This window comes from Sebastes fasciatus, chromosome 5 (assembly GCF_043250625.1).
Source record: "Sebastes fasciatus isolate fSebFas1 chromosome 5, fSebFas1.pri, whole genome shotgun sequence".
Classification (NCBI taxonomy): domain Eukaryota; kingdom Metazoa; phylum Chordata; class Actinopteri; order Perciformes; family Sebastidae; genus Sebastes; species Sebastes fasciatus.
Genome location: NC_133799.1, coordinates 25,594,550 through 25,617,824, shown reverse-complemented (window position 1 = coordinate 25,617,824; position 23,275 = coordinate 25,594,550). Strand labels below are relative to the sequence as shown.

At 40.1% G+C, this 23,275-nt stretch overlaps 2 protein-coding genes and 1 non-coding gene across 9 annotated transcripts; 1 reads left to right on the top strand and 2 right to left on the bottom strand.

The window, feature by feature from the left end:
• Window positions 1–63: 63 nt before the first annotated feature.
• ppat (phosphoribosyl pyrophosphate amidotransferase) lies at window positions 64–15,853 on the bottom strand. 2 transcript variants are annotated; one of them, XM_074636109.1, is made up of 12 exons: window positions 15,461–15,853; window positions 15,230–15,406; window positions 8,341–8,407; window positions 6,948–7,154; window positions 6,352–6,464; window positions 5,748–5,893; window positions 5,549–5,621; window positions 5,306–5,457; window positions 4,215–4,342; window positions 3,875–4,096; window positions 2,027–2,147; window positions 64–1,552 (listed from the first exon to the last, which is right to left on the bottom strand). In XM_074636109.1, exons 2-12 carry the CDS (start codon window positions 15,355–15,357, stop codon window positions 1,380–1,382), a joined length of 1,530 nt encoding a protein of 509 aa, XP_074492210.1. In that variant the 5' UTR covers window positions 15,358–15,406; window positions 15,461–15,853; the 3' UTR covers window positions 64–1,379. The 2 variants fall into 2 exon arrangements, with proteins under 2 accessions (XP_074492210.1, XP_074492211.1); XM_074636110.1 differs by lacking the exon at window positions 15,461–15,853 and having other exon boundaries at window positions 15,230–15,427.
• On the top strand, window positions 2,739–22,813 carry paics (phosphoribosylaminoimidazole carboxylase, phosphoribosylaminoimidazole succinocarboxamide synthetase). Of its 6 annotated transcripts, XM_074636089.1 has the most exons (17): window positions 2,739–2,892; window positions 6,094–6,191; window positions 6,616–6,718; window positions 9,834–10,307; window positions 10,386–10,445; window positions 10,517–11,092; window positions 12,416–12,493; window positions 12,738–12,883; window positions 16,935–16,971; window positions 17,073–17,270; window positions 19,756–19,934; window positions 20,023–20,202; window positions 20,286–20,399; window positions 20,486–20,569; window positions 21,962–22,142; window positions 22,227–22,385; window positions 22,472–22,813. In XM_074636089.1, exons 4-17 carry the CDS (start codon window positions 10,004–10,006, stop codon window positions 22,636–22,638), a joined length of 2,463 nt encoding a protein of 820 aa, XP_074492190.1. In that variant the 5' UTR covers window positions 2,739–2,892; window positions 6,094–6,191; window positions 6,616–6,718; window positions 9,834–10,003; the 3' UTR covers window positions 22,639–22,813. The 6 variants fall into 6 exon arrangements, with proteins under 6 accessions (XP_074492190.1, XP_074492191.1, XP_074492192.1 ...); XM_074636090.1 differs by lacking the exon at window positions 6,094–6,191; XM_074636091.1 differs by lacking the exons at window positions 2,739–2,892; window positions 6,094–6,191; window positions 6,616–6,718 and adding an exon at window positions 8,711–9,168.
• Window positions 20,918–20,991, bottom strand: trnat-agu (transfer RNA threonine (anticodon AGU)). Its single transcript has one exon. It is a non-coding gene; the product is annotated as a tRNA-Thr (tRNA).
• Window positions 22,814–23,275: the final 462 nt, after the last annotated feature.

Here is a 23,275-nt window from a genome sequence, read left to right as displayed (position 1 = left end):
TCATTATTAAAAATAAAATGTCAAAATGCAGCTTCTGAAAAAAGAAAGAGATTAAGTACTTCATTGCATTGTTATTCCGTTTATTATTAAACTTTTCCATTATATTCATGCAAGTTTTAAAGTTAAGAAAACAAAATATCCAACAGTCAAGACCCGGAAAAACAAAAGAGCATAAAGGTTCATTTTAAGGTAGAAAAGTAAACGTGATAAAGAAAAAACTAAGACAATTCAACGTTTTGGTCACGAGTATTGTGCGCTTTCCTGACACGGCATCTAATGCTCCGGTTTTCTCAAGGCGTGGAAAACTTTTCTGAAAGACACATTTACATGGTAACAGTCAAAAACAAACTAAAGCATCAGTGTGATCAGATGTGCACCTGTAATCACACCGTAGAGACATCAGGATGTAGTAAACAGACTTCTGTAACCGCTGGGTGTCCTCTAAAGTAACAACTCAACTTAAAGGGATAGTTTGGGTGTTTTGAAGTGAGGTTGTATGAGGTACTTCTCCATAGTCAGTGTATTACCTACAGTAATTGCCTACAAATCAATATCAGTTTAAGTGTACGCTATAGCTAGAATATTTTCCACACTCTACCTCGCTGTCAGACAGCCCTTTCTGATGGGAACTGAAGCCGTTAGCTATGCTCTCTTCAAAGCCACCAGACTCCATTGACAAAAATGGTAATTTTACCTCTCAGAACACAGGAGTTGCTGGTCTACCGCTGCCTCGATCAGTTAGTTTGTTTGTGTTATTGTGTGACTTTGGTGTTTTTAAAAGGTTAGTTCGGATTCACCAAAGTCACACAAACAAACAAACTAACTGATCGAGGCAGCGGTAGACCAGCAACTCCAATGTGTTCTGAGAGGTAAAATTACTGTTTTTGTCAATGGAGTCTGGTAGCATAGGTAACTGCTTCAGTTCCCCGTCAGAAAGGCTGTCTGATGGCGAGGTAAAATATTGAAAATACTGAAAATATTCTAAATATAGGGTACACTTAAACCTTTTTTAGTTGTCTAAAATCTGTTTTGCTGCTGCCCCCGTCCACAGCAGTACATTGCTTTGCTCCGGTACTGGTACTCCTATCTGCTTCTCTAAACTCCATCTACTGTAGGTTATACACTGACTATGGAGTAGTACCTCATACAACACCACTGACAAACATCCCTTAAGTGAAATGATCTCGGCAGGATGACGATCCTCTGCAGAGAAAGCATATTCTGTGTGTATTTAATACACCTCTCAGTGTCCCAGTATTGAAATGGCCAACCACTTCTCTTCCAGTCTCCAGAGAACATTTCATGCATCAGCTGTGTGAGCTCGCAGTAAACCGACAGTGCTGCTGCTGCTGCTGCTGTCACTGTGGTTGGTCATGGCGTTACCAATCCAGCTCTACTGGATATTTCCCAGTCAGACAGGCGGTGCAGTGACCCACTCTCTTGCTGGACTTTTTACTGGAGCCGATCCTCTCGTCCTCCTGGACGGAGGCGATGCCCTCCTGAACAGCGGACAACAGGCCCTCCACGGTCAGATACTTAACACTGGCTGCACCTACACAACAATTCAAGGGTTAACTGAGACGCACCAAAGCCACAATAAAGGCAGTAAAGATGCACACATCAAGTGGGAAGATGACAAAGATGCTACTATTTGGGACATTGTCAGTGAAATGTACTATTGTATTAGTACTCTAGGGCTGTCAAACGATTAAAATATTTAATTGCATGTTTGTCCATAGTTAATGGCGATTAATTAAAAAGTATTTAATACTCTTATCAACATGGGAGTGGACAAATATGCTGCTTTATGCAAATATATGTATACATTTATTATTGGAAATCAATTAACACAAAACAATGACAAATATTGTCCAGAATCCCTCACAGGTACTGCATTCAGCATAAAACAATATGCTCAAATCATAACATGGCGAACTGCAGCCCAACAGCAACAACAGCTGTATTAATGCGTTAAAGAAATTAGTGGCGTTAAAACAAAATTTGTGTTAACACGTTATTATCTTACCAAGGTACCCAGCAATGTCCTGAAACTCTGGCCTGTTGGCGATGAGCTCCTCCTTGGTTGGAATATTGATGCCCATGTAGCACGGGTATCTGATTGGTGGAGAGGCAACCCTGATGTGGACCTGTCCAGGAGGAAATACAGGTCAGAATTTGACAGAGAAAATTCTCTTTAACTTCACAACACGGTGTTTCAGCGGCATGTGCAGATCAACATCTGATATTCAACAATGAACCAAGGATGGTGATAATTGGTCAATCTTGATTATTTTCCCCCCCAGTGATTCCGTTGTGGAGGTGGTAAACACAACCAGCTTGTGACTGAATGGGCTGTTAGGCTTTACTTTTCCCAACTTGTAAACATTTAGAAGGTTTTCTTTTGCAATGTGCTGCTGTGATTCATTTCTCCACTGTGATCGATCAATCAATCACCCGCTGAGCTGAATCATCCTGACGCTTCTCATCTCGTTATCAACACTGAACAAAAATATAAACATTTGTTTTCCCTCCCATCTTCACGATTTGAAATAAAAGACGTTTTCTATGCACACAAAAGGCGGATTTCTCTCAAATTCTTGTTCACAAATTTGTAAAAATCCGTGTTAGTCAGCACTTCTCCTTTGCCAAGATAATACATCAACTTAACAGGTGTAGCTAATCAAGGTGCTGATTAAACAGCATGATTATTACAGTTGTGCTTCGGGCTGGTCACAATAGAAGGACACTCTAAACTGCAGTGTTATCTTGAATAAATACTTTTTTTTAGCACTGAACTATGAATTTCACGTGATTACGGCTACAGATCCTTTGCATTTTTTGGTCACACAGGATTTATCCGTGAAGACGACACTTCTCCAGACAAAACTGAAGGTGAGCAGCTGCTCATTTCATTTTGTTCAGTGTCGTTACTAGATGAGGGTTTAAACCTACGTTTGTTTTCACTGGCGGTTAATGAGCCTTATAAAAGTTATAATTTCTTCTGACATTAGTTTAGTTGCGTTTTTATTTTGAATATTTTTTCAGGGGACATGAAGAGGTTATTATATTAGACAAAAGATTATAAAAATAACTTGCGTGAATGTTTTCTTTCTGCTTTCCTGTTCTTTTCATCGAGAACCAAAATCATCAAACGGGCTACCTGCGGGTCTGAGAAGTGAATCCAACGCTGAAGTGCCTTAAACCTGCATTCTTTCTAACAGCCAGCAGGGGGCGACTCCTCTGGTTGCAAAGAGAAGTCTGATTGTATAGAAGTTTATGAGAAAATGAGCCTACTTCTCACTTGATTTATTACCTCAGTAAACATTGTAAACATGAGTTTATGGTCTCAGTCACTAGTTGCAAGTCTTCTTCAATACAGCATGATGTTCATTTAGTAAATTATGGTCCCATTTAGAGTCAAATAGACCATAAAGCAGGGGATGCTTTCAGGCGGGGCTACCTTGTGACTGACAGGTCGCTACCACGGCGTTGTCCGATCTGGGAGTTGTCCGTGTTTTCACTTATTATATTTATAATATTTTATTGTTTAACACAGGCCATTCTGGTGGATTATAACAATAGATCGAAAAAATTGTTTTACTTTTGTACGCCACTTTTTAGGTGAACTTTTTACTGGCGTCCGGTTGGCGCTTTCATTCCAAAATGGCGAAAACGTAGCTTTGCTGCTGGGCGCTGATGTTGCGAGGGAACAAACAATTGACTTTCACTTCTTGGTGATACACATTCTTTGACGGCAGTCCACAAACCAATGTGTTACGTCACGGTGACTACGTCCACTTCTTATATACAGTCTATGATTAAGACATTGTCTGTGTCACCACATATACGAGTAAGAGTATGTAACACAACAAACCTCAGTTGCACCGGCCTCCTTCAGCAGTTTTATAATGGGGGAGATGGTGTTGCCCCTGACGATGGAGTCATCGATCAGCACCACTCGTTTCCCTGCAAAGTTGTCCGTCAAAGCCCCAAACTTCTTGGCGACTCCGAGCTGCCTCAAGCGGGTATTTGGCTGAATAAATGTTCTCCCAACGTAGCGGTTCTTACACAGAACCTCGATATACGGCAGCCCGGACTGTGAAGAGGAGGACAAGAAGAGGGGACAGCTTGTGAGGACAAGAAGAGGTCCATCAGGAGGAGGTGGTGGTGTATTACACGTTTCTTCACAGAGTTATTAGAGCTTGCAGACTGACCTGCTGAGCGTAGCCCAGTGCCGCAGGAGTTGCAGACTCTGGCACAGTGCTGACCACGTCTGCGTCTGTCGGAGCCTCGATGGCTAACTGCCGACCACAGCGCTGCCTCACGGTGTAGACCATCTGCCCTGCAGCACAGACAGTGGTGTAAAATACTGGACATGCATCACATAGTAGGAGAGAGAGATAGCTGGCTGCTCTGTGTACTCAACCGTAGATCAAAAACGTGTCGGGTGCTTTTGGAAAACAGGATAAACAGGAAAGCAGACTTAGAGTGGTCGAAATATTTTGGCTTTTTAATGATTTAGCCACGATAATACAGACTTTTAAATTAGGGCTAACGCAAATTCATTTTAACACTAATTTCTTTAACGCATTAACGCAACTTGTGATTTTATGATTGTAGTGGGCTCAGTTTTAAAGCTAAAGTGAAGATAATGGCATCATACAAAACTTGAAAAACCTAAGTAATCCATTGGTACCAACCATGTCATACTAGCTTGTCACGAAGGAGGTTAAATAACGCTCCAAACTTATGCTAAATTTTAGTGAGGAAAAACCGGCATGGCCATTTTCAAAGGGGTCCCTTGACCTCTGACCTCCAGATATGTGAATGTAAATGGGTTCTATGGGTACCCACGAGTCTCCCCTTTACAGACATGCCCACTTTATGATAATCACATCCAGTTTGGGTCAAGTCATAGTGAAGTCAGCACACTGACACACTGACAGCTGTTGTTGCCTGTTGGGCTGCAGTTTGCCATGTTATGATTTGAGCATATATTTTTTTATGCTGAATGCAGTACCTGTGAGGGTTTCTGGACAATATTTGTCATTGTTTTGTGTTAATTGATTTCCAGTAATAAATATATACATACATTTGCATAAAGCAGCATATTTTGTCCACTCCCATGTTGATAAGAGTATTAAATAACTTGACAAATATCCCTTTAAGGTACATTTTGAACAGATAAAAAAATTATGTAAATGGATTTCCTTCCTGTTTATACTTCCAAAGTATTCCAATAATTCTACAAGAAAGCCAAACAGTTTATCTCAGATAAAGGATGGTCCATAGTAAATATTCAAACCTTCAAAAATAGAGTCCGGTCTGGCAAAGTAGACGTATTCAAATATGCAGAAGGCGGGGAGGTCTCCCTCAGGGCGAGGGAAAACACTCAGAGACTTCACTCCGTGTCTTGATATCTGGACTATCTCTCCTGGTAAGACCTCTCTGTAATACCTGAGAACCAGCAAGGACATGACCATTAATACCCACAACACTTCCGTTATAATGCAGAAGATATTATCATCATTATGTGGTGAAAACTCACTTGGCACCGATGGATTGAAAGCTGCAGGACTCTGATGACACAACCCATCCCTCCGTGTCCTCCTCTCCGGCACCTGACCAAAGAATGACGTTAATCATCCACCAGGTTACACATCTGACCTCTGACCGATAAGCTGAGGTCTCGTATTTATCAGTGGTAGAAGTTTGGGGTCGTTTAAGGACAAACATGTTGAGAATACCTGAACTGTGCATTTTGGAGACGGGAACAATCCGTCCGATGCAGAGGGGACGGTTTCCGTAAGGGTCACGCACCGCGTAGATAACATCTTTGAACAACACCAACAGTGAGTACGACGTCGGGGTCTCAGTCATCAGATTTTTTATTCTGTAACATCATTAACAAAACAACAGGTATTCAGTAGGAATTATTTTTTTATAGAGTTGTTCCGATACAAGTATCCGAAATGCATCCGATGATGCCCAAAATTTGGGATCGGCAATCGGCGAGTACGCCAGTCTATGCTCCGATTTATTAACCCAGAAAAATATCAACTTGTTTAACCGGAAATCAATTCTTCTTCACAGCTCCAAAGAAGTAGCCTTCACTGTGCTGTCGCCCTGGATGTATCATGGCTGCCACTGGCAACTACTGTTTTGAAGCAGCGAAGAAGAACTGATTGAAGGTAGTTTGTCACAGCTGTTAAATAATATTAATAATATTAATAATAATAATAACTAAAACATTTTTTATCAGGCTGGTATCGGACCGGTACAAGTTCAGGTATCGGAAAACCTCTTTTTTTTTTTATATATATTTATGTAGCATCAAGTCATGACACTGACCTGGCAACCCAGTCCGGTGCGTCCCGCTCCTCCATAGGTGGAGTGAATGCCAGCAGCTGGGTGATGAGCTCGCTGTCTGAGCTGGTGGAGAGGCCCACACCATGGCGCATCACCTGAACGCCACATTTACAATGATTCATTCAGAACACACACACACATATATATATATATATATATATATATGTTATATATATTATATATATATATATATATTATATCCTGCAGGCTAATGTCCATTTCCTTGCATATATTTATGTTTTAAAGGTGCAGTGTGAAGGATCTGGCAGCATCTAGCGGTGAGGTGGCTGAACTGAAACTTCTCCCGTGTACCAAGCGTGCAGGAGAACTACGGTGGCCGATGCAAAAGGTAACGAAAACAATTCTTATTTTCAAGTGATTATACGCTAAAGAAAATATACTTATTAATATTATATTCCATTTCTGCCAATAGATCCCCCTAAATGTTACACACTGCTCCTTTTAAATATAGGTTATGCACACTGTATAAAGAGGCCTGGTTTGTCATCAATAACATCATACATTGAAGATTTTTATTGATATGCAGCAGGTTCAGTGAGATAAGCGTCCGTCCTCACCTTCTTCCTCAGGGCGTGAGCGTTCACCAGCTCTCCGTTGTGTGCCACAGCAATCTGGCCGTGCAGCGTATCCACCACAAAAGGTTGGCAGTTCTGCAGCTCTGAGTTGCCGGTCGTTGAATAGCGCGTGTGACAAATACCGAGGTTACCATAGCGCAGCTTCAGAAGAGCCTCGGGTGCGAACGCAGTGCTCACTAATCCCATTCCCTAAAAGAAGTAATCAATGAGAGATGTTTTCAGTTACACAATCTGCACAGATTGTCCATATAGGTTAACTCGAACATTTAACCAACATGTTAAAATTACGGTAACTCACAATATGTTAATTTCTGTATCTCCTGTATCAATATTTAGGAGAAGGACAAATAAATACAAGAATTATAATTTATTTTCTTAAAAGAGCTCAGGTTGCTGGGGATGAGTAGGAGGGGGTCCAATAGACATTCATTTATAATTACAATCATATGAGGTTTAAATGGAGGTCGGAAAATGATTTTGAATAAACTGCAATTGATTTATATTTGAACGTTTTGGTTATTGGGCATAAAACACCAATGTCTCATCTTGGGTTTTCCTGGGTACACATTATTTTTCAGTATTATTCACACTATTTTTGTATTTCATTCCATGTCGCTATGTGACTGTAAATTTATCTACTTTTTTTCCATTTTATTTATTTTTTATTATTGGGGGGGGTATTTATTATCATTACTAGTACTCATTTTAATTTAATTTAATTTATTTATTAGGGTGTTTATCATTATTATTAGTAATAATTTTATTATTTTAATTTATTTATTATTTTTAATGGGAGGGTATTTATCATTATTATTATTATTATTATTATTATTAATAATAATTTTATTATTTTGTATTTAGTTATTATTTATTTTTGGGGTGTGTTTATTATCATAAGTAGTAATAATTTCATTATTTTTATTTATTTATTTTTATTTTTTGTGGGCATTTATTATCATTAGTATTAAGTTTATTATTTTAATTCTATATTTTTTGTAAATAATTTCCAATGCATATTTTTAAAAGCAATCAAATTTGATCCTGTAAATGTATCTACATTTACAATGCATATGTGATTACCTTAGTGAATAGATGTAGATGTGTTATGTCACCACAATATTTCAGTTACTTGTTTTTCACATGTAATATCTCCTCCATAATTAATGTAAAAGGGAAACCAATATAAATTTGGTCACAAAATCTGCACAAATAATAAAAGTAAACAGTAATATGCAGCTGTCATGTTGTAGAGAGGAAACCAGGTCACAATCTGAGTGTGATAAAACCGGTTATAGTAATATAGGTCAGTGTGCTTTTATTTACCTTTAATAAAAAGCAGCTTCAATCTATTAATACAACTCATGAGCAGTGTTACCTTGTGGGCTGTGTATGTAGGAGGACTGGCTCCATTACTGGTGACAATCCCGGCACTTTCCTGACCCCTGAGTACACACAAACAATCATGTTATTAATTCTAACAGTGTAAAAATATATGAGCGGGAAGTGAGTTTAATAAAGTCTCTTCTCTGCAGGACTAAACATGAATAAACCTGTTGTGTTGTCAAAGCTGGATTGGAGCCTTGAGGCGAACCAAACTGGTTTGATTTGGGAAAAATGAAGCAGCAGCAGAAAAAAACTGAGTCGTATGTGGAGCCTCCATGTAGGGAGAGTCGCCTCGCTGCAGATCCAGCCTATATACCAAGCTGCTTCTCAGATTACCGTTGGTCCCGCCCCCTCGGCACACAGCTTAAGCCAGTGGTGAGGCTGCTTTTCAGCATGGAGGCGTTGCTTTCAGGCTTAACCGCCTGGTTGCCTAGGGAACCGGGCAGCAGAGACAGACGGATTGGGGAAAAGAAAGCGTTTCCAGGTCAGCTCAAACATGGAGAGAGGAGCAGAGAGACAAAGAGGAGGTGATAGGGAGGTGGCAGAGGGACGAGGCTCGGCGTGGGGGGAGGCAGAGGTGCTGGCTCTCATGTCAGCGTGGGACGAGGTGGGAGCTCAGCACGTAGCCGACAGCAGAGCCACGTTTGAGTTGATCTCAGAGCGTCTGAGGAGGCTCAGTGTTGTGCGCGGCTGGTGGGAGTGTCAGGCCAAGTGCAGGAGCCTGGGACTCCAGAGCAGGAAGCCAGACTCAGCAGCGGCAAACTACAGCCCCGGAGTGGATGGAAGGCCAGTGGAGAGCTGGGAGGAAGAGGTGGAAGATGTGGGTAATCAAAGAGGAATCTACCCTTCCTCAGTCACTGTCCCAGTACAGGAAGGTAAATGTAGGTTCAACCCCAACCGATGACCTCGACAGATCAGAAGATAAACAAGCAGTCAAACTAGTTTTAGCTTCAAACTGAAGTAGAAAACTTTTGTCTGCTTTAAATATTTTAAAGTCAGATTAAAATAAGTTTTTTTTTTACTTATTTTTTTATCCTTAAATTTGGCTTTTTTTGTCTTTTCTTGTTTTATTGACATTTTTTATTGTTATTGTTTTTGTGTGAAGCTCCAGGGATGATGTATTTTTGAAGGCCAACCAGGAAGTGATCATCGCCCTGATTCCCTCGACAAAAAGCCAACGGGATTGTTCCATTGGGTTTTGGATTATTGCAGAAAATAAGCTCCGTGCCAAACAAACGTTTACGATACACGTTTTGTTCAGCAAGATAATCTCCACGAATGAACACCACTCTGTGATTTTTGTAGCGTAAATGCAATCGGCAGAAGTAAACAGACGAGGGAACAGGAAGTGATAAAATGCTAACTCATTTCCAGGTTTTCGGACTCATTCCTGTAGCTCTCTATAGGGATCCAAATAAAGAAGAATACAAGTTCCAACTTGTTTTTTAAAATCAAAATGAAACCAGTGTGTTCATGTGTTTACAGGTAACAAGAGTCTGATCCATCGGGCTCTCCCTTACACTGCGAGCGTGGCTGAAGAAGGCGGCCGCCACTGGACGGACGACGAGGTGCGAGCGCTGCTTTGCGTCTGGGCCGACCGGCGCATTCGAGAGCGCTTGAAGTGCACGCTCCGCAACAAATCCATCTTCCAGGAGATGGCCCGTCTGATGCAGAGAAACTTTGGGGTGGTGCGCAACTGGAAGCAATGTCGGACTAAATACAAGAACTTGAAGTACGACTACAAGACGGCTAAAAGCGCCCACGCCGTCGGGGGCGGCGGCGCCGGTGGCCCTGGGAAGTACATGAAGTTCTTCGACGAGGTGGAGGCCATTCTTCTGGACCGGGGGCTGGAGAACGGCAGCGCGGAGATGCAGAAGAGGTTGTACGATGGAGAAGCGGGAGCAGGGAGGCTGCAGACGCCGGCCTCAGAGAGCGAGGTCGTCATTGAGATTGATGATGGTATGTAAACAGTCTGCAGTGCATGTTTTATATTCAAGCCTAAAATAATAATTCATCTACTACTTCTTTTATTTCCAGATGACAACAGCGATGATTATGATATGGACGGAGACATGGACGCAAAATGGAGAGGAACAGGTACGCCACATCATGAATAACCAGCGCCGTTTACACCACATCTTTCCTTAACCTATTTCTATTCACTCCAGATGCCCATCTAACGCTCACGGATCCATCCAGCGCCGACCTGTTCCACGTGGTCACGGTGTCCGACACGGGCCGAAACTGGAGCGACCAGGAGGTGCGAGCGCTGATACAAGTGTGGTCCGATGAGCGCGTGTGCAGGCAGCTGGAGAGCTCGACCAGAAAGAGAGACATCTTCATCCAGATCTCCAACAGACTGGTGCAGCAGGGCATTGAACGCGACTGGAAGCAGTGCCACACCAAGTACAAGAACCTCAAGTACCTCTACCGCTCCCTGCAAAGAGGAAAGGGCGACGAAACCGACCCGAGGCGCCTCATGAGGTTCTACGACGAGGTGGACGCCATTATGAACCGCACCACTAACGGCTCGCCACATGACGCAGATTCAGGCAGACTTGCGATGTTGGAGGAGAATGATCATGTCTGTTTGACAAAGACGAACACAGCGACCACGATGGCGGGAACAACGGAGGAACGAACTTATAGTTCTGATTCTGTCTCGTCTGTGTGTCTCGACACAAATGAAGAACCGAAGCTGCATTCAGTCAAGGAGCTTCGCTTAGAGCAACAGCACAGATTGAGTGAGCCAAATATAATTATTTATTCATGTGTAGTGGGTAGGTTTTTGAAAACAATTCCCATGTTTCCATTATTGAAACCTACAGAATAAGAGATTCATAGTTGCCAAAAACTTTCAAGCATTGTTTTGACTTTACATCTCTTATGGTACGTGTCCACAGGATCTGTCATTTCAACGCTTCCCATTCATTGTCTATGTAAGCAGCCGTGCAATGCATTCTGGTAGCGAAGCATTGCGTTTCGAGCAGTGGGCAACTCCAGGGTCTGAGAATTGAAGCCAACGCTGAAGTGCCTTGAACCTGCATTCTTTCTAACAGCCAGCAGGGGGCGACTCCTCTGGTTGCTAAAAAAAGTCTGATTGTATAGAAGTCTATGAGAAAATGAGCCTACTTCTCACTTGATTTATTACCTCAGTAAACATTGTAAACATGAGTTTATGGTCTCAATCGCTAGTTTCAAGTCTTCTTCAATACAGCATGATGTTCATTTAGTAAATTATGGTCCCACTGGTCTCATTCTAAGGTAATGAAAACACAATGCTTTTTAGTTTTAGGTGATTATACACTAGTGAAAACAAAGTAGAGGGATGCACCAATCCTGCTTTTTCAGTCCTGATACCGATAGCGATACCTGGGCTTTGGGTATCGGCCGATACAGAGTACCGATACGATACCAGTGTTTAATTAATAAGCTGTATGCCTCACTGTGTGGAGGTGACTGGGATCATTCTGGCTTGACTTAAACATTGCTTTCCTAACTTTGTAAAACAAAGAGTGTATATATATATATATATATATATATATATATATACACACAGTATATATGTGTACTGAATTGTTATTTATTATTAAAATAATAAATCGTGCACCAGCAACTTGATAAAAAATCTACAAAATTATCAGGAATTACAGTTTAGGTGTAAACATTTTTAATGCAGCAAAAAATTGGTCAAAACTTAAACAGGAATTCAAATTCCAGTTTATAATGTATGTTGTATAAACATAGAACTGAAGTGAATAGATTGGACCCATTTTCACAGATACCAAATCCAGCTATTTGAGTCAGTATCAGCCCGATATTCGATATTGGTATCGGTGCATCCTTAACAAAGTTATGAATATTATATTCCATTTCTGCTAATAGATCCCCCTAAATCCTACACACTGGTCCTTTTTAATGCATGTACTGGGAGAGGAGTAGGCCTCTCAGAGATCGAAAAATCTGGACAAATAGAAACAAAACTATGCCTGTCTAGATAGATACCTAGAGTAAAAACACTGAACACATTTTAAAGAATGTCCTGTAACTATGACCGTTGTTTGCAGGTTCTTCTGAGACTCGGGTAAAGAGAGAGGACGTCTATTCATCCAACAGAAGAATGAAGAGGAAAGCTGTGGATCAAGGTCTGAAATGTGTCTCATTCCTCCGTTATTCACTTTGTCACATGATGTCCAGTTGACTGAAGCCTCTCTAATGTCAGTCCCATGATGGAGCCTCATAATTAAGTTATGGATAAGGGGACGGTTGTGACTGCTAACTCATGATGACGTCCGCCGTCAGACCGAGAGATAAAGAAACTAAATGTTTAATACTTTTTACAGGTAACGTAAGGATAATAATGTGATTTTAATTGTTCTCTTTTTCCAGACCCCACGCTCCTCCAGACACCAGCAAAGAAACTGGACACTGGCTCTGATAAGGTGGAGTGTAAAGACGAGCAGGATCCCATCCCGATAATGAAGATCAATTCAGTCTGTTCGATAGCGTCGCCCAACCCACCCCCAGACACACAGGTAATCCCACCAGGTCATAAACAGTTTTTACGCAACCAAGATAAACTAAAGAAATCATTATTCTTTAACAGGCTGTAGGAGAACTCACAGTGACAAACTCTCAGATTATTTCTGCCTTTTAGGAGAATCTGTGCGTCTTCTCTTAAAGCTGCGACTTCTAGTTGATTAATCGATTAGCTGATCGACAACTTAATCAACAACTAATCGTTTTAGTAATTTTTTAGTCAACATCTCAAAGAATTTGATGCTTTTATTCGTCATATATGATAATAAACTAGATTATTGTTTTGGATTATTGCTCAAATTAAACAAGCAATTTGAATATGTCTTATTGGGCTTTGGGAAATTATATATTATTTTTAATTAAATTGTTTTTTTTAAATATATATCGTTTTTTACTACTTTTTCCGATTAATAATTGAAATAACTGTTAGTTGCACCTCTACATCTTTTAACATTTGAGAGTGAATCTGTTACTCAATATTGAGTTTGACATTTATGCAGTGGTGGAATGTAACTAAGTACATTTACTCAAGTTTTATGCTAAAGTACAGTTTTGAGGTGCTTGTACTTTAGAGTATTTTCCATTATATGCTACTTTATACGTCTACTTTTTACTCCACTACATTCGTCCGACAACTTTAAGTACTTTGCAGATTCAGATTAATAATACTAAATATAATCAACAAATAAACTAGGGCTGCAACTCACTATTATTTTGATTGACGATTAATCTGTAGATTCTGTTCTTGATTAATCGATTAGTTGTTTGGTCTATAAAATGTCAGAAAATGATGAAAATTGTCTCGTTTTGTCCACAACTCAAATATATTCAGTTTACTGTCATAAAAGAGCAAAGAAACTAGAAAATATTCACATTTAAGAAGCTGGAATTAGAATTGACTTTTTTTTTCCTTAAAAAAAATATTCCAACTGTTTATTATCAAAACATTTTGTGATTATTTGAATAGTTGACAACTAATCAATTAATTGTTGCAGCTCTGAAATGATAATTAAATTAAAAAAAAATAATGATGTCATATTATAGATTAAGATTAAGAAAACTTTATTGATTGGAAATTCACAAGCTGCCCAGCAGAGAACACCTCTACCAGCTTCAATATTAAAGTAATGCATCAATAAGTATAAACCAATAATACACATTATTATAAACTTGGCCAATCTGCATAATGAGTACTTTTACTTTTGGTACTTTAAATTTATTTTGATGCCAATACTTTTATACTTTGAATGCAGGACTTCTACATTGTGGTACTGCTACTTTTACTTAAGTACAAGGTCTGAGTACTTCTTCCACCTCTGCATTTATGACAGTTAATATGGAGGAACTCTACAGTTACTAGTTTATTTTTCCTTGTTCATACAACTTTTTGTAGCTGTAGAGTCATTTTTAAAGTCACGTTTTAGTACCTGAAAAAATAATGTTGCTTCAAGTCAGATAAGCAAACAAATACTTGTAATAATAATAATAATAATAATAATAATAATAATAATAGCTTGGATTTATATAGCGCCTTTCATGAAACCCAAGGACGCTTAACAAATACTTGTAACAGTCGTTGGCTTCTTCAAATATACAACTCTTTTATTAGTTTGTTTTTCTGTAGTGCCCCAGGGGTACTGGTTACGTTAAATTTCTAACACAGTTTCTTCTTCACTTGACTGAGGAGCTGTTTTTAGCCCATAATAATGACAACTTGTTGGACTTTAATAACTCAAAAGTAAACAATCAAACATTATTATAAACATGGTCATTCTGCACAAAGAGTTACTTTTATTTTTGGTACTTTAAGTATATTTTTATGCCAATACTTTTCTTATTTTACTTAAGTAAAAATTTGAATGCAGGATTTTTAGTATTTTTACATTGTGTACTGCTACTTTTACTTAAGTAAAATATCTGAGTATTTCTTTCACCTCTGCATTTCATTTATGACACTTTTTCAGTTACTAGTTTATATTTTCTTGCTAATATAACAACATTTTGTAGCCATAGTCATTTTTTAAAGTCACATTTTGTTGCTGAGCACTGTGTCTGGAAAATAATGTTGCAAATATAGTCGTTGTTTTCTACAAATATAAAACTCTTTTAATTGTTTGTTTCTCTGTAGTGCCTCAGGTTAACTTGTCATGTTCATTCAAACACTGGTTCCTCTTCAGCTTGACTGAGCAGCTGTTTTTTAGCCCCTACAATGAAAACTTTTTGGACTTTAATAATAATAATAACTCAAAAGGAGGTTATGTTTACAGTTGTTCCTGAACACTCCCTGACCAGTTATCTGTTATTTATTGATAAACACACACACACACCTTTGTGTATCTTACCTGTGCTGTAAAGCCACCAGTCCCAGAGTTAAGACCTGAGCGACCTCCAGCTGTGTGGGCCACTCTCCGGCGGCCACGCAGCCGAACACCCCGCACTCTTCTCCGATACCGTTCTCCTCAAACTCCATCCTCCTCCTGGAGCTGCTGCTGGTGGCTGTCCGTTAACCGGTGGAACGCCTCGTTGCCGGGGTGATTAACTTGTGCCTCGTTGCCGGGGTGATCAGCTCCTACCTAGTTGCCGGGGTGAACAACTCGTGCGTAAAGTTACCTAGTTACCAAAGTTACCAACTGACACTATTGATCGAACACGTGCAAGCAATCGATGACTGTTAGCGCGCAACGAGGCTCGTTACAACACAAACTCAGCTGATATGTTAGTCTGGAAGTGAAATCACGAGAAAATAATCACTTAAATAGCAGCTTTAACAAGAAACAAGCTAAATTAGTATCACACATATTGAACTGGAAACACACACACTAAACACTAAACACGTGGTATGTTACGATCTGATTAATCGATTAGCTCCAACAACCTCCAACTAATCTCTCTCTCTCTAGATAACGTTTCTATCAAATGAACTGTTCTTGTCAGAGAGGAGGAAATGGGGGATGTTTACAGACTAAACTGCAAACTACTAAAAGTTATTCTTCACTCAACTAGTGATGTGTTGGACCAGAACGAGCCGGTTCAAAGAGCTGGTTCTTTTAAGTGAACCGTTAGAGCCGGTTCCCGTCCAAGAGCCTCTTTATTTTATTTTTTTATCAATTCAAGGCAGTATGATAGGATGATCCTCTCCGCGCAACGGGGACTCCATGTACTGACTGTGATGGTACGTGTCCACAGGCTTTGTCCTTTCTACGCTTCCCATTCATTGTCTATGTAAGCAGCCGTGCAATGCATTCTGGTAGCGTGGCGTCACGATTTGAGAAACGGAGCGTTACGACGCCTCATTTGCATAAAGTTGAGGTATAGTCTACTTTATGTAAATCACGGGCGTCCGACCCGACTCGCCGCCTCTCGAAACTCCAGACAATCTTTTAAAATAAGCGATGTGATGCGTTGTGTTGCGATGCGTTGCAATGCGGTGCGTAGCGTTGCGTTGCGTAGCGCTGCGTAGCGCTGCGTAGCGCTGCATTGCGTGGCGTTGTGTGGCGTTGTGATGAGTTGCGTTGCGGTGCTGTGCGTTGTGGTGCGTTGCATTGCATTGCGTTGCGGTGCACGAATAGCAGTCAAGATGAGTGACAGTCGGAAACGAAGCAGCATGTAAAATTATGGTATTCTTGAAATTATAAGGTTTAGTATAATTATATTGAATAATTTAAGTGATATGTGTGCACGCATATTAATCATTTGTCAAAACAGCTAAAGCTAAATTTGGCTGAATTATAAAAAGGCAGAAGTGGTAAAATGAAGAGCCGTTTGGGAGCCGACTCTTCTTGGTGAGCTGAGCCAAATGATCTGGCTCACTAAAAAGAGCCGGAATTCCCATCACTAAGTTGGGAGCATCTTCCTACCACGTGACAGCTAATGCGCTGCTGTGATTGGTCGCCTGGCTGAGCTGAGCGATGTGCTTGGTTAACAGAGCACCTACGAGAGAGACGCACTTCCTGTCTTCTTGGTGCTGCTGCACGCCTCCTCCTCCATCTGCTGCTGCTGCCTCTCTGCGTCCCGCAACTTTTCTAAAAGTTTCATTTTGTGTTCCAGGACTGTCGCTTGTCGCAGATCATGGCCTCCACACCAGGTACTTTAACTAATTAACTCATATTTAAGAGCTTATATTAAATGTGCAGTGGTTAATTGCCTTATTTTGCATGTTTTTAATGTTTTTTTTGTGTTTTTTAGAGTTTAAGATCGGTAGCAAGCTCAATGAAGGGAAAACGAAGCAGATCTTTGAGCTGCTGGACCAGCCCGGACTGGTTCTGGTCCAGTCTAAAGACCAGATCACGGCTGGTAACGCGGTGAGGAAGGATCAAATGGAAGGAAAAGCTGCCATCGCCAACAAAACCACCAGCGGCGTGTTCAAGCTGCTGCAGGAATCCGGTGAGAGCTCTCCACACTATAGAAAGTTAATAAAGGATTCATCCAGCAGGTATTCTGACAGGTAGAGTGAGGAGTGGTTGTGTAATAATAACTTTACTCACCCTGAGGCAACTTTCTCACATGTTGAGAAACAGTCTTTCATAGTAAAACCAGAGAGGTATATAATTACTATAATTAAGGTATTTATAGAAGCATTCCCTCACACTTTTTTTTTTTTTTTTTTACAAAAAATATTAATTTTATTTATTCTCAGGGACAATGCACATTTTAACTAAATCTGGTGTGGCCTCACCTACAATATATAGTAGCAGCAACCAATTGGAGGCTTCACATCACATCACATGACCTGAATGTTCGATAGCTTCTTTGTATATTCTCAGTGACAATGCACATTGATTTGTAAATGTGCAAAAAAAAAAGCAACGCCGCTGAACAGGATAAAAGATTAGAGGAGTAATAAGCAGCATCATGCCAAAGACGGACATTTAAAAAGCAGGTATATAATTACTATAGGGTTAAGGTATTTATAGAAGCATTCCCTCATATTTTTTTTTACAATAATTGTATTTATTCTCAGTGACAATGCACATTGATCAACACCACTGGAACAAATAAACATAGTGGGAATGAAATGTTGATATTAAAAAGCCTTTATTGTAGTGGCTAAATCACAAAATATGTTTGACTACTGTAGGTCTTCCATCAGGGCTTTTAACAAACAAGACAGATCTGGTGTGTCCTCACCTACAGTATGTAGTAGCAGCAACCAAATGAGAGGCTTCACACCAACTATAAAGTTAATTCATCCAGTTGATTCATCCAGCAGGTATTCTCACAGGTAAAATGTGGAATAGTTGTGTAACAACGTGACTGCCCACTGAGGCAACTTTCTCACATGTTGAGAAACCTTCTTTCACTGTGAGGGGGTTAAAACCAGATGGGAATATAATTACTATAATTAAGGTATTTATAGAAGCATTCACTCACACTTTTTTTTTTACAATAATATTATTTATTCTCAGGGACAATGCACATTGATCAACACCACTGTAAATGTGATAAACAGGAACAAATAAATATAAAGGAATTAAATGTTGATATTGAAAAAGCCTTTATTATAGTGGCTAAATCCTAAAATATGTTTGACTACTGTGTACTGAAGGTCTTCCCTCAGGGCTTTTAACAAAATCTGGTGTGTCCTCACCTACAGTATATAGTTGCAGCAACCAATGGGAGGCTTCACGTCACATCACATGACCTGAATCTTCAATAATAGTTTATTTATTTATTCTCAGTGACAATGCACATTGATTAACATCACTGTAAATGTGCCACAAAAAAAGCAAAGCAGCTAAACAGGATAAAACAGATTAGAGGAGTAATAAGCAGCATCATGCCAAAGACACAAACATTTGAAAAAAGCGCTTTTCCTCAAAAAGTACATCACAAGGCACGATTTGGTAATTATAAAAAAAAAAAAATCATTTTAAATTCTTTTTCATTTGATGAATACGGAAAGAAAATGTAAAACCTGCTCTACTGTCTGATTTTTCCCTCAATTTTTAACAAAATCTAGCAAGTCCCACTGAAATAAATTTCCATTTTTGTTAACCTATTCAAATTGATTGTTTGTTTGACAGACAGTCAAAAAAAAAAAAAATATATATATATATAGTTTAATATCATAAAGGTCAAAATTAACTAGCAAATACAATACTAACATTTAAGTATTGTATTTTAGAATAGCTGAAACAATTATTTAGTTGGCAATTCATTTTCTGTTAACTCACCAATTGTTTCAGCTCTACTGAGAAATCATCCCACATATTCACCTTTTATGACAAAGTTCAGTACCTATTTATTCCTTTTTTAAATAATTTTATTTCGTTTATTTATTAGCTTTGCCCTAAAGCACAGCTAGTCTTCCTGGGGTCTGCATTTAAATACATGCATTAAACATTTCAGTCAACACAAATGGCAAAAATCAGATGTATAGTAGAGAATAACATTATTAAGGATGAATAAAAACGTACATTGATGACTCTCAACATAGTTCCGAGCAAAAACTACAAATTCACATTTTTAATATTCATTTATCACTTTCTTTTGGTTTGTTTTTACTTCCGTTTTTTAAGTGTACAGATTCCTGCAATTAACAACAGGCACTTTTGAGCTGATCTCGTGCACGTCCAGATCTGACAGATCCATGCAGTAACGTTGATGTATGTAGGCGCGTGTTTGACATTTAGGTCCCAAAATGAGTGTCCTCCTCGCTTTAATTTAAAAGTAATTGGGGTAAATGTAACCCACATGCCACTCGTGAGTGTGGTGATTATCTTGTGACTTGAAACTTTGCCGCGTATAATTCACCAGAACGTGACCAACCGCACTTAACCTTCATTGTAGGGACATGACAGTAAATCTTTGAAGTACTGCTTCAGCGGCTGTGTAATAATCCGATTTTATCATCTCCCCTTTGTTACAGGCATTAAGACGGCCTTTGTGAAGCAGCACTCGGACACTGCGTTCATCGCGGCCCACTGTGAGATGATTCCCATCGAGTGGGTGTGTCGCAGAGTGGCGACTGGATCCTTCCTCAAGAGGAATCCAGGAGTCAAGGAAGGCTTCCGCTTCTCCCCGCTGAAGATGGAGATGTTCTTTAAAGTGAGTCCGAGACTTTGCCTCGATTTAAAGTGTCCAAAATGTCTGATCACATCCATCTTTATGTAATCTGTTGCTATCTGATTTATAGGATGACGCCAACAACGACCCCCAGTGGTCTGAGGAGCAGCTGCTGGAGTCGAAGTTCTCTCTGGCTGGGCTCTCTATCGGTCAGTGCGAGGTGGACATCATGAACCGCTGCACCGTGGCCATCTTTGAGATCCTGGAGAAGTCCTGGGCCACGCAGAACTGCACGCTGGTGGACATGAAGGTATGCAGCTGCAGCGCCGCCCTCTGCTGGTTAATCTCTAGCAGTGTGATCACTCTTTCATACATCCTCTTCCTCGCTTGTAGATGGAGTTTGGCGTGAACGTGAAGACTCAAGAGATCGTCCTGGCTGATGTGATCGACAACGACTCGTGGAGGCTGTGGCCAGCTGGAGATCGCAGCCAGCAGAAGGACAAGCAGGTCAGGACTTCTCTTTTGGTCTCTGTGTTTCTTTTTTTCAAGAATTAATATAAAAGCTGAAATAACTTGTTTCCCCTTCTTCCTAGGTGTACCGAGACCTTAAAGAAGTCACCCCCGAGGCGATGCAGATGGTGAAGAGGAACTTTGAGTGGGTGTCTGAAAGGGTCAAGGTACACTGAACCTCAGTCTGCTCTGTGTTATCAGGACCGGCTTCTGTTTGCTTTTAATCAACATGTTAGAGCAGACACACAAAGTTCATTATAAACTATTAACTGAGCTTTGTTGCTCTCCTCTGTTTATCATTTTCTTAAACACTAATTCAAGAATCGTGTTCGTTGTCCCTAGGGATGGGAAGATATAGGATTTGATCACAATTTAAAAAAAACACATTCACAATAAGTTGATCGTGGTGAATTACCATTATCAGGTTAGTCGTGAATATCGTCACATGAGTGGCTTGAAAGAGCTGTTTAAGATAAGATATTGCTTTATTAGTCCCACAGTGGGGAAATATGCAAAGGCACTGCTGAGATTCGAACTCAGGATCTCCTGTTTACTAGACAGGCGCTTTAACCAACTAAGCCACGGCACCGCTATAGCACACTATAGTGGTAGAGAAGTGAAAATTAGAGCCTGAATTAAAAAAGAAAATACAGGAATTGCCATGTAAGAAAAAACAGACTTCTCTTTTATTTATGTAGGGGGACCTTATGATTTATGATTACCTTATTTAAGATTGTTTGTTTTTTCACTAAAAAGGATCATTTTGACATGACATTTTCATGTTGTCCCTTCTTACAGGTGCTGGATTTCTTTTTATAATGTAGAATATTGTTTTTACATTCAAGATTGTTTCTACAAACATGCCTTAAAGTGAAGCTATGCACGTTTTGAAAGAACAAATGGCACATTCATTCTCTTAAAAATTAAAATTCATGAGCAATTCAATGAATTCCTTCTCTATTCAATACATTGCTTCTGCTACTTGCTATTTATTTTTGGTCTGGTATGACGAGAAGCTTATGGAGGCTAATATTAGCTTCTGTTAGCTCGATATTGCTATGTAACTGACAGTTTTATCATTTTTTTATTTTTTGGCAGATGAAACTGTTTATTAATTATTATTAATTGTATTATCTTAGCAAAATATTATATCCATAAATTGATATAATGTAAAAGACTACCCTCCTTTTATACGTTTAAAGATACTAATTTTAAAACTTGACTAATATTGAAAATTGAAAACTCAAATTATAAATTCGCAAAAACTGTTGGATTATTTAGACATTTCAAATTCACCCCGATTGTTTTGTTTTTTTATTCGTCTTTTCCTTTCCCTACATTTTGTTATATAATTTATTTTTATACTATGAAATATTTTTACTGCAATTTTGATGCTGAAAGCTCAAACCGGGATGCTCTGTGTAGCAACTGTATTGAACTATCCTTATCCAGTAATTGTCACATGTGGCCACTGCTCAGCTAATGTTGCATAGTCTCTCTTTAAGTGGACATACATATAAACTTGCATGGAGCTCAGGAGTGCTGTGTTGTGTCTGTAGCTGCTGCTGGAGCACCAAGCCAGCGGCAGGGTGGTGGTTCTGATGGGCTCCACCTCGGACCTGGCTCACTGTGAAAAAATCCGGAAGGCCTGCACCTCCTACGGGATTCCCTGCATCCTGAGAGTCACCTCGGCACACAAAGGCCCCGATGAGACGCTGCGCATCAAAGCACAATATGAAGGTGTGTTTTCATTCTCCCTTTCTAGAGAAGTGAGGATTTAGTTCTGTATCTATCACGTCATAATATCCGTATTCTCCTCCTCAGGCGACGGCGTTCCCACTGTGTTCGTGGCCGTAGCCGGCAGAAGTAACGGCCTCGGCCCGGTGATGTCTGGAAACACGGCGTACCCCGTCATCAACTGCCCCCCCATCACTCCGGACTGGGGTGCACAGGATGTCTGGTCATCCCTGCGTATGCCAAGCGGTGAGTGCAGCGCTTCCCGTCTTAAACTGTTGTGAGTTTATTCATCATACAGTCGTAACCGAGCCTTCCTTTTTGTTCTGGTTCAGGTCTCGGATGCTCCACAATCCTCTCCCCCGAGGCCGCTGCTCAGTTCGCCGCGCAGATCTTCGGGTTGACCGACCACCTGGTTTGGTGCAAACTGAGGGCCTCCATGCTCAACACCTGGGTGTCTCTGAAGCTGGCTGACCAGAAGCTCCAGGCCTGCACCCTGTGAGGTGGATCTAAACCCCGTTTGAGCCTCATGTGTTCTCTTTTAGGGCTCCTCTGTCTGTCAGTATCTTTGTTTACCATGAAAACCCACTAATGGTAGATGTAATATACATGTACTTCCGTACACACATGAATCATTCCATTAAAAACAGAAAATTATTAAAAGCTTCTTAATTAAACGCTGCTGTGGTTATTTCATCCCGTTATAGAGCTATAACTTTCACAGCAGGAAAAGTATTGAAAATATTAAAGACTTCTATCTGCTTCAGTTTCGGGGTCGTGTGGTGCATCCCAAGTCTCTGAAATCACATCCACGTTTCCTCACTTGCGTCGTTTCCTTGCTTCTCTATGCATCTCCCGTGGGAAGGACACAAGGAAACGACACAGTTGAGGAAACTTAAAGAGAATTGGGATGCACCCCAGGTATTGTGCATGCAGCCTCACTATCATGGTTTACTGGGACACTTGATGACACTGAGCCATCATTAGCAAAAATGTGTTTCTCTTGTGCTTTTCCTGCCATGACAAGTCAAAATGTTTACTGTGAAAAAAGGTCTATTTCTGCACACTTAACTTTAAAAATAATAACATTTCGCGTATAGAAGCAAAGAGATTTCGGACTGAAAATGCTTATTATATTT

Bases quoted from the DNA above. Each gene is read 5' to 3' on its own strand.
- paics (XM_074636087.1), top strand. From the start codon at position 8,845: ATGGAGAGAGGAGCAGAGAGACAAAGAGGAGGTGATAGGGAGGTGGCA. The intron at 10,446-10,516 runs GTACGCCACATC...TATTCACTCCAG, and splicing joins CGCAAAATGGAGAGGAACAG to ATGCCCATCTAACGCTCACG. The intron at 19,935-20,022 runs GTGAGTCCGAGA...TCTGATTTATAG, and splicing joins AGATGGAGATGTTCTTTAAA to GATGACGCCAACAACGACCC.
- ppat (XM_074636109.1), bottom strand. From the start codon at position 15,357: ATGGAGTTTGAGGAGAACGGTATCGGAGAAGAGTGCGGGGTGTTCGGC. The intron at 4,343-5,305 runs GTTTGAATATTT...TCTGTGCTGCAG, and splicing joins ACCGGACTCTATTTTTGAAG to GGCAGATGGTCTACACCGTG. The intron at 4,097-4,214 runs GTCAGTCTGCAA...TCCTCTTCACAG, and splicing joins CACTGGGCTACGCTCAGCAG to TCCGGGCTGCCGTATATCGA.